This window comes from Acanthisitta chloris, unplaced genomic scaffold, assembly GCF_000695815.1.
Source record: "Acanthisitta chloris isolate BGI_N310 unplaced genomic scaffold, ASM69581v1 scaffold5475, whole genome shotgun sequence".
In the NCBI taxonomy this organism is placed as follows: Eukaryota; Metazoa; Chordata; class Aves; order Passeriformes; family Acanthisittidae; genus Acanthisitta; species Acanthisitta chloris.
In genome coordinates, this window is record NW_008674185.1 from 1 (window position 1) to 10911 (window position 10911).

The 10911-nt window shown below is 38.7% G+C and overlaps 1 protein-coding gene across 1 annotated transcript in view; it reads right to left on the minus strand.

Annotated features, from left to right (window-relative positions):
* Nucleotides 1–521: 521 nt before the first annotated feature.
* TRIO (trio Rho guanine nucleotide exchange factor) overlaps nucleotides 522–10911 on the minus strand; it is a gene marked incomplete at its 3' end in the record, with an annotated part of 158167 nt that continues 147777 nt past the window's right edge. The window contains exons 36-41 of the mRNA XM_009075227.1: nucleotides 8059–8154; nucleotides 5752–5900; nucleotides 4964–5030; nucleotides 3441–3544; nucleotides 2712–2781; nucleotides 522–611 (exon numbers count right to left, since the gene is read on the minus strand). Of these exons, the coding sequence (XP_009073475.1) occupies nucleotides 522–611; nucleotides 2712–2781; nucleotides 3441–3544; nucleotides 4964–5030; nucleotides 5752–5900; nucleotides 8059–8154 (576 nt within the window). The remainder of the gene's footprint in view (nucleotides 612–2711; nucleotides 2782–3440; nucleotides 3545–4963; nucleotides 5031–5751; nucleotides 5901–8058; nucleotides 8155–10911) is intronic.

The following is a 10911-nucleotide window of genomic DNA, read 5'->3' on the forward strand; positions in this document are numbered from 1 at the left end:
ATATAAAAGGATATATCAGTAATAATGGCTCTCAAACCAGAAATTGTCAAAAGTCAGAGCAGAATCTAAACTTCAGTCAGCGAAAGCTAGGGTCCTTCCCCTTAGCTACATCACTTTTGTTTCCAAAGTATTTCCTTATGCAAGCATCTTTCATCTCTTTTTTTGAAAAGACTGCAGTGCAAAATGTAATTTTTCAGTCACAGGTTGTATATAGCCTATCTTCAACACTGATCATGCAAAACTGACATTTCATACAATATGCACTGGTTAACTGCCTGGGCTAGGTCCAGTAAGGATAAGACTCTACTCATTAATTAATATCTTATACCTAAACTTTAGTTTTCATCTCTAGGAGTCTTTATCAGGCATGAGAAATGGCAAGAAATTACAATTTAAAACATTAACAATGGTATCTGCTGCCTTTTATTTGTTTGTTTGTTTTTTTGATTGATCAACAGATCTGATAATCCTTATGATTTGTACACACCCTTCACCACGCGTATCCTCCCTCAGGAACTTACCTCAAAAAACGTATCAATGTATTCTGAGACAATGTGCTCAGACTTTGGTTTGTTTTGGCAGTAAACTATGTACATGTGCAACCTTCTCTCCTAGAAGAACAAAGATACAGAACGATACATCATTATCAAGAAACACACATGGCAGACTGAAATGCAGTATTATTTTAAGCAGTACACTGTTCAAAAGTATGAACTTAAAAAGGCCCCTTTGAGGAAAAGAAACCTTTACATATGCAGAAATTACAGATCTGAGAACACATTTGGGAATATCATTATGATTTCAGAAAGGCAATACAAGTGAAAAAAAATCCCACAGTTACAAATGCTCCTGAACAAACAGTTGTTCAGAAATGACAGCTCAGCAGGTCCCACAATAAAGTGAATTATGAAAATGGTTATCTTTTTCTTTTAGCAAGAGCAATGGGAGGTTGGACCAAATAACTCCGCAGAGGTCCCTTTCAACCTTAACCATTCTGTGATTCTGTAATGGATGTCGTCTCTGAAATATAATACTTTTTATTCAATTTTAATAATCTCATTATTATTCTGATTTATTATAATAATGACCTCCTCTTGTTAGATGTACAGAATAATTAGGAGAAACCTCTCAAGTCTTCTATTTAGTACTGGCTGTCCTATTGGAGTTTGAGTGGCGATGTATGCGATGAAGTCTGGAAAGGGTGGTTATAGCCTAGAAATGGCAGTGCTAGGATTTTGTAACTCTGATTCTTTATTTTGCGCATGTGCTTTTAACACCAAAGCAATAAATTAGAAGGGAGAGAGAATAACCTTAGCCTTTAAAATTAATTCTTGATTACTAACCTTGCTGATTAAGAAGCACAGACATACCATATGTGACTATCACCTACTCAAAATCTTTCCTATCACTTTGCTAGGTTTGGTTTGCCATTAGAGGCTTTGTTGCCCAGAGACTTATAGTACTAACCAGTGAAGACAAATGGTAAGAAAAAAATTAAGAAATAAGATGGAGGTTGGAAAGGACACAGGACATAGATTGAGAGCAGGAACTGAATCACTGTGTTCTGATAGTCAGGGCTTTGTAATAGCATCACAGCTTGCCTTTCCATCTGGAGTGGTAAGGGTGCTTTTCAAAGACAACTCAGTTACAAATAATACCAGGAGAAAGTAAAACAGCAATCAGAAACAGGGAGTTACTTCCTGCAGGTTTCTCATTTTGCCAATGCCAGAATTCTCCCCTCTTCCAATGTTTTTTTTTTGTTAATAATTCCTCATAAATTAAACAGCTCATTCCTCATCAAGGAATTACATCTGGTTTCCAGTGTCACTGTTCCATGAACGTTTGGTTCTGTGCTCTTTTGCTACCTACACATTGACTTCAAACAGATTGCATGGTAAAATCTGAAACCCTTTAAAGCTGCTTTAATCCACTCTGTCTTCAGCCTTTGCACACTTGAGCAAACAATCATATTTAGCAGGCAAGTTTCCCTTCTTCGGTCTTGCATGATTTGGGGTACTTTGAGACCTCATCTCAGATATTAAATTGTATTTCTACACAGAGAGACACCAAAATGACTGATTAGTGGCATCTCATGTGTCTTGAGTTTTGATATTCATCTAATCGTTCATCATATTTTGATTATTCATCTGATTTACTTCCAAAGTGTTATAATATCCACAGGTATCATATTGTCACTTCTTTTAATAAACTAATGAAAAATTTAAAAACAGGGACTTGTATAAAGCTATAAAGGGTACTGTGTTGGACTAGAATTAAACACCATGAATTTCTCACACTCAATTCCTTCCCCAAGAGAATCACTACTGTGATTCTCAGAAGGGGAAAGGATACAAAACTAGAATGCACTGAAACTGGAAAGAAGAATAAGCCTCTTTCCTATTTTTATTTCTTATGTTCCATGATAGTGCATGGATACCTGGGATCAGAAGGCAAGGTGTCAGGAAATGACAATTCCTTCGCACCGAAGCGAACTGAATTGAGAAATGGGGCCCTCATTCATGTTTCCTCCCCACAGGAAGGTATTAGGGACAAATGCTCTCATGAGCTATCTCTCCATCTCTTACAGTGAGGAATATTTTACAGCACTTTCTTAATTGTGCTGTTAACTTAAAAATCAAACATGTTGGTCAGTAGCAGCAATGGTGTTTGCCAATAAAGCAAAGTTTGCACAAATGTAAGCTTGCACTTACATGCTTAACAAACAGGGATCCCAGCTTTTCTGGATCTTCAAGGCACTTCTCCAACTCTCCTAAAAAGAAGCTGAATATAAACAGGATAAGTACTTCTTTTTATTGATAGCACACATTACAGCAACAGGTAATTGCAAGACAAAGTGGTCTTACTGCAAGGCAAAACACTGTCCTGTATCAGCAGCTTTGGATATTAATGTATGTCCAAAATGACAATGTTAAGTGTGTAATATTTTAATATAGATTCCCAAAAGGACACATTGAATCCATGCCAATAGAAAAAAACCCCTCTGGTCTTCACTAATAATATGATTTAATTTCATATATATAGATTGAAACCTTTCTCTTGCTAATCTGAATGCTTGAGGTGCTAATATTGCCATGCTAACCCCAAACAAATTCTTTAAACTGCATTCTTAGGACAACATTTTTGAAAACAAAGCCTCAAACAATGTACAAACTTCTGTGCTTAATACTATCTACCCATACTATAAAATCTCAGCTGAAGCACTTGTGATATATTTGTACATGTACATGTATATATTTGCTTGTTTAAAGCAAATCTTCATACCAACATTTGTAAGCTGAATTTACAGTATCTGCAACTCAAAGCACAAGACCAACTGTATATACCTTGTATCTGAATATTTAATAAAATAATATTTCACAGTCAGCCTAATACTTTTTAGGTAGAATCATTCAGCAGATGGTTTCCAAGTTAATACATACTCTCTGTGCCAGTCATAAATCTGGTGAATGTTTCCAAATACAATCTTGTCTTTGCCTTTCATATCATCAGGTACACCATCTTCCTTCATAAGTGCCATATAACCCTGCAATAGTCCAAAAAAATTCACTGTGAACCTTTTTACTTACAAAAAAGTGAGCAATCCCCCTTTTCCCAGAAGCTGTCCAAACTGCCCATGGCAACAGCTTCCTTGGGACTCAAAACCAAGCTAAAAAACTGCTCTATAACATAGCGTAACACAGAGCACAGACATGAAGTATCACAAATTGACTTGAGGCTGTCTACACAACACTGCCCAGTGCTAGAAAAATGAATTCACTCTAGCTAATTTAGCCTGTGTGAACAGCTCAAAGCATGAAAGAAACTTGCACAGCCTCTCTGCTGTCCAAGGCAGCTGGAATGCTTTGGCAAGTAGGGCTGTTACTGAGTACATGTCAGAGCCACTGAACTGACTTCTGTGCTGCTTTCCTCGGTGTTTCTTATTTCAGTCATCCACACTAATCCTACACCAAAGTGCACTGCAGAAGAAAAGCAACTGCACTGCCTATGGGGCTGCACTGCATGGATTACTCCCTGCAGTATGAGCAATCCAAACACAAAAAAATTGAATATTAATTCTGTTAGCAAGCATTTTGGGTGCAATAAAGTTCCATCTTCTTATTTTTGATGCCTGCAGAGTCATCTTGCTGGGCAGTTCTATCATATAGTTAAGAGCTGGGAGTGCTTCTAAATTTTGTGATATTCATGCAACTCTATTCCTTCTTTTTTTCTTTTTATTTTTTCTAATACTTCTATTTCTAAATAGCCAGGTCTGGTTTAGGTTTGCCAAGTTTATGCTTTGATGTCTATCATTTCCACCAGGAATTATTTTGTATGTTACAAAAATACATCTATAAATAGCCTCCTAATGCACCCTCTGGATACTGTAAAAACACTATCTATCACAATGCTGATTTTTCCCTCCCTCCAAACCAAGGTTTAAGAATTGAACATTATTAGGTTGAAATTCACTGTCATGCTCATTCTCTCTACCCTTCCAAATGCATTTTGTTGGTAGCTGAAGACTGAAGGAAGTTATGTGATGTTATTTCATTTTACAGTGGGGTAAGCTAGGAAGTCTAAGCAGTAGGACACAAAGGCAGACTTACAAATTTTGGATAGCTGCTCTGTATGCTGAACTACAATGCTTTTTTCACAAATTTAATTGTGCTAAATAAAACCATTTAGTCTAAAATAATGCAAGGCCAGAGGTGGTGAGCTTAAAAAAACCCAAAGAACTCTGCTTCTCAGAACAACAACAAGGTGGACATAACAACAGGAAGAAAGGGAACATACTTCTAGTATGTTAAAAGCTTGCAGAAGGGAAAACTCAGAATGAAAACTTTCACATTTTCAGTTTCTTCCTGTGTTTTGTTTTGAAAAACATCGTGAGGTTCAAGCTACACAGCTGAGCAGTACCACATTATAAGAAAAGAAGAAATCAAGAGTATGAAAACCAACATACCTCAACTACATAGCCCAGATCTCGCACATAATCTCGCTCTGTCTCCACTAATTCCTGTAAGACATAGCTACAGTGGAAGGAAAATGGTGAACACACATTAAAAAATGAAACAGACTCATAAAGAGGATTAATGGCATACAGCTTTTTACACATTTGCAGTCACATATGTTTGATAAGCAGAACTGAAATGGAAGAACTAATGTGCTTTGGTTCTAAGCAACATACTGCTTTGACTTTGAAACTGGACAAGGCTTGCTTCTGTTTATCTAAACTCGTATGTTTTCTTAAACGTGTCATTAAAATTAAACATTTAACTATTGTTTAAAATAAAATGCTATTATATCTCTGGTCTGGAGACTTTTAACTATATGAACCATTATTTCCACACACAGGTTTAAAAAATTTTGAAACCAGGCATGCTTTTGTTCTACCATGGTAACAGTTTACAACTACATAAAGAAATTATGCATGGGATGGAACAGAACAAGGGTATGACCATTTTTTTGAAGACAAATAGCTCTTTGGACATTTAAAGATCAGCATTTTCCCAGATATATGATAATGACATGTGACAGAGGTAAACCACAGGTATGACTAAAATTAAAAATCACAGGAAACTGAAAGGTCAATGTATGCCTGAGGGAAAAAATGTTCTTTGCATAATGTGACTACATGCTTGACATCTAATACAGGTCCTCCCCCTTTCAGACTAACAGCTTCTGCTGCCAGTTCAAAATGGACAATGCAAAAAAAAATTGTCAAAAAACCGAGTGAAAATGTGGTCTTACTGTCGTCTTTTTAAGGAGCTGGATTTCCTTTCTTCCATCTCATCTATGGGTGATGAGGAGGAGAGGAGGGAGTTATCTGAAGGGTTGAAGGATGGACTGCTGCTGTCACCTTGATCTACCAGCAAGGAACTTGGACGGTCCTCCAGAGCCTGAGAAGGTGTTCAAGATAGTCAGCAACAATGATTTATTTCCCCTTTATTCACAAGACACATTACATGCAGTGGTACATAGGAATCTATAGATCAATGACTGTAATGTATCTTGGCAAAGCAGGTCTCAAGCTTCCAGGAAACCAGCCAAGAATACAGCCTTCCAAGATAACCTAGCCTTATTTGAGATATGACAATCTTTCCTTCACAGGAAAAGAAAGGAATTGAGCTGTTTTGAGCAGCAATGGCTAAAAAATCAGACTATCCTGCTCAGGATGTAAATACTTCTATGGTGGAAGCTACACAGGTGTGTGCTCATTGCCAGGGATTAAATTACATTTGAGTTCCGGCATATGCAAGTTATTTCAGCAATAAATAGGACATCTTTAAAGGAAACTCTTTGGATGTCACATTTTTTAACACAACAGAAGTGGCATTCTTTGTCAGACACTTTATCATATTAACTAGCCAAAACAGTGACTCAGGGAAGAGAATAATGACTTCTACACTGTCAATGTTTCTTTAGAGCTTCCTGACAGTTCAGATCCTAGGAAAGAGTCCCTGCATCCTCTGCCAGATACACTGTCTCCCTTGCACAGACTCCACAGGCTTCTGTTGGCATAAAAGATGGACAAGCCATGGCAGAAATAATATGAACATCTTCTGTGAAGTATTTATTGGGACTACTTTAATTCAAGCCCACAATCTTGGCTCAAGCTACAGTTATGTATCACATTTTCCTTGCATGTGATACAACCTTTAATGCAAGACACATTTACTTCACCAGGGTGGGGTACAGCTGTAATCTTTTTTCGTTCCCCACAAAAAGTAGAAAAACAATAATGATATGACTGGTCCAAAAACCAGGAGAAGCTAACTCTTGGCTAAAACTATAAAATGAGAACCAGGGACTATATGCATGGATCATTAACCCAAAACCCAGGAGAAGCTAACCCTTGGCTAAAACTATAAAATGAGAACATCTCCACCAGGGACTATATGCATGGATCATTAAGTTATATCCACTGCTAGGTTGCCTGAAAGACACATGGACTGCCAAACTTTCCATTTCAAAAGACTGCGCTGAATTTTCCCATAGATTACCTCTTATTCACCATTCTGGTGCAAGAGAAGCAAAAAGCAAGGTTAATGCTCTGAGAGAGTGCAGTAATTATTTTATGAAATAATGTAAGTCTTTCTGAATGAGGAAATATAAAATAGAAATTAAAATTTCTCATTCTGAAATTCAAAGCTGCTTACGTTTTGAATGAACATGGCAAATAATGACCTCTGATAACATGGGGCTGCCATGCTGCAGTTGTCTATCGTTTTCACAGCAGCACTTCTACTAAGCCCAACAGAATGTGTGTTGCAAAAGCCATAATTAAAGGTTTTGAGGAAATCACAGAATTGCTGAGGGACCACTTGAGACCATACAGTCCAATTTCCCTGCTCAAACAGGGTCAGCTAGAGCAGTTTTTCCAGGACTGGGTCAAGCTGAGTTTGGAATACAAAGAAGGGCCTCACTGGAATTATGCACACAACCTGTTCTTTGTCAATGTGCATCTTCAGAAACACAGAAACTTTAAAACATAGTAACTTAAGAAAGCTGATACAAATTCCTCTTGCTTAATTTGTTAGCTAACACTATAAAGCAAGGGAGGACACATAAATGTGCAGAATGATCCCTTTACTCTTTTACTTATTTCTTCATTATCCTGTTGCCTTAGAGAAGAACCAGATAATATAAATAATTCTGTGTGAGGGTTATTTGCTTTACTGTTGAACCCTACAAGATTTGCAATAAATTTAGTTTCAGTGACTCTTCTCATAAAGGTGTATCAGTCTAAGACTCTGGGTCTTTGCATTCATTTTACTAATAGGACATTTTCTTTTAACTAACACAACATAGTAAATTTTCTGCCATTTCCTCTCCCTCTTATTTTTTGCTTCTTTACACAGCTACTCACCTATCCAGTAAATGCTTTTACAAAAGAGTATATAAAAAAAACATCTGTACACCAACCCAGAAAGTGACTTTTCAAACTGGCAGCAAGTTTTAGAAGACAGTGTAAAGTATGTAGCTTTTCTTTGAATAACAATTCAGGGCTTAGACACACAACTTCTTTAAACACATGCATCTGCTAGTTAGCCTCACCATTTTACTTTTGACGAGCTCTTCAATTGCACTGACTAGCTCTGCAGCACTGGGTGTCTCGGAGCTGGTCGGCCGCACCAATAATCGAGAAGATGTCTGTGCAATGACACAAAGGAAGGAAAATCCCAAAGTTAGCCTGCTGCTTGCTCAAGCATCAAGAGAGACTTCCATCATTGCTCTGTCAGACAAAGGTACCTGACAGTAACTGCCAGTGTAATATAACGCTAAGATCATCATCCCTTTCAACTTGGGGAACTGGGAGTTTCAAGTAAACCCCACAGAAGAATGCTGGGATAAAAATTCCTGTTCCTACATGCAATGGAAGTCAAGGAAATACCCTTCACCTTGCTGATGATAATCCCTGACAAATGGCTATAAAAATTGCCTGAACTGACCCAATGGACAACAAACAGTTTTTCAACCTATTTCACTGCTGCTTAAACAAAGTAACAACTACAGAAAGGTAACAGAAACCAAGAACATTTGAAATAAAGAAGGAAGCATTATTATGTTAAGAAAAAATACACCAGTAAGTCAGGGGCTTTTACTTTTCTAAAGGAGCTGGGGTATATTGCCCAGATTCAGATGGGAAATTGAGCTCACCATTCCTTGTGCCATCCATTTTCCCCAATGGTATGTGTAGAGCACAGAAGATCTCTGGCCTCATAAGCTATAAAATGCCAGTTTATAGATACAACTGAAGGTAAAAGGTGTTCACAGTAAAGGATTCTGGGAGAAGGCCATTAAATTCAGCCTCAGTAATTTGCAAACAGAGTTGTTTGCATATTACACTTATCATTCAGTAACTAGAAAGTGGAAACAGGGTGTAATATGAACCTTACTTCATATTACAAACAGCACAGTGAACATCATGCAGCACAGGGCAAGCTGTTCTGCAAAAGTTTCCAACAAACCGGACACAGAAATGGCACAGATAATGACTTAACACAAGGGGTGCTGCTCAAATCAAGCATGGGTGTCACAAGGCTCCCCATAATTAAATTTAACAAAGAAAGAATATACAGATTTTAGGTAGTTTGCCTTGTATTTGCCTTATTTGGAAAGGAAAACAGGGGTTGGGTAAGCAAAGGAAATACAGATAACTTTAAACAGAAAGATACGGGAACTGCGCCAAAGCAGAGACAGAACACAAGTCAACATAATGCTGCATCAGAGTTTACAAAAAGAGAAAACAAAAAGCGAAAATAATTAGTTTCATGTTAACATAACTGATCTTGAAGCTTTAATACTGCTTATCTAAAAAATTAAATGCAAACAACTTGTAAACTGCCATCAAATGCAAATCCATGACGTGTGCAATGATTCTACTGAATGGGAGAATGCATACTGTACAGATGAGCTGTTGGGGAAGGAAATGGTTGTGTTATTTAGTGATATTAGACAAATCAGCATGGCCTAGCACATGATGTTTGCATGCACACCAAAAACTGAGCAATCCCACAGATAGTCCATCTCTTAGGCAATTACATGCTCCTGATCTGACTGTTTACCAGGTTTTCCAAAGCTCTGCTTGTATGGATGTGGAGCTCAGCTTAGTCTTACAAAACACTGTCAGTGTTGGAATCAGATTCTGGTCATGGTCCCTAGTCTCTGTAATTGCTCTGTTGGGGTGTGTGGGGTGTGAGTGCTGGTAAAACTTCAGAACTGTTTGCTTTCCAGCTCATGCCATTATATCACGTATTATCTGAAAAAGCAGGAGCCACATAGAGTCTGCCTGCTGACTTTTACTTTGAAGGACTCTGGAAGCAGAATACACCCCTCGCCCAGAAAACAAGGAAAAGTGGAGGAGCAACTGGCTCATGCACAGGCGAGATGCTGCTAGAGAACACAGAGGGTTGGGAAGAGAGGGAGAAACCCAGCAAGCAGGGAGTTTCCAGCACAGAGTGTAGACCAGGAGCCCTGGAGAGGAAGAAATGCTCGCAGGGAGGCACAGATGAAAGCCAAGTCTCTGAGGTCACGGAAAGGAGAAGACATTCCTTGGGATCCAGAGGAGCTGAGCAACCCAAGAAACCACCCAGTGTGGCAGGAATGTGAAGGAGGCCTCCACCCAGAACGCAGACAACTGGGAATTTGTTTGCAACTCTTTTATTAATCAGTAACTCTATCGATAGAGCCAACTGCCTTCTGCTGGGTAAAACTTTGCTCTGGCTTCTCACTTCTGCATTCCAATAAAACATTTGCTTTAGGTACTAGAAGTTGGTGGTATGTGGATTTCAGGGAAGACCACACAACCTCCCAGGCTGCCACATGAAGGGACGTTTTTGTCGCCCACCATGCAGGACAGATACTGCGTAACAACACATTACAGAAGAATCACTATTTACATGCTTTGAAAAACTATGGTATAAAGTTAACTTTACCAGATTTTAACTTCTCAGAAATCTTCTCTAGAATGCAGTTTAAAAACTGTCCCAACGTGTTCTTACTGCAGTGGGTTAACCTCTTAAGAAGTTGTGCTGGCTTTGGCTGGAGTAGAGTTAATTTTCCTCACAGTGGCTAGTATGGGGCTGTGCTTTGGGTTTGTGCTGAACATGGTGCTGATAATATAGACATGTTTTTATTATTGCTGAGCAGAGCTTACACAGAGCCAAGGCCTTTTCTGCTTTTCATACTGCATTGCTGGTGAGGGGGCTGGGGGTGCATGGGAGACCGGGAGGAGGCATAGCTGGGACAGGTAACCCAGCTTGGGAAATTCCATACCATTTCGTGTCATGCTCAGTACAAAAAGTGGGGGGAAGGAGGAGGAGGAAGGGGAATGTTTGGAGTTACAGTGTTTCTGTAACGTATGGTGGAGCTCTGCTCTGCTGGGGGCAGCTGAACACCTGCCTGCTC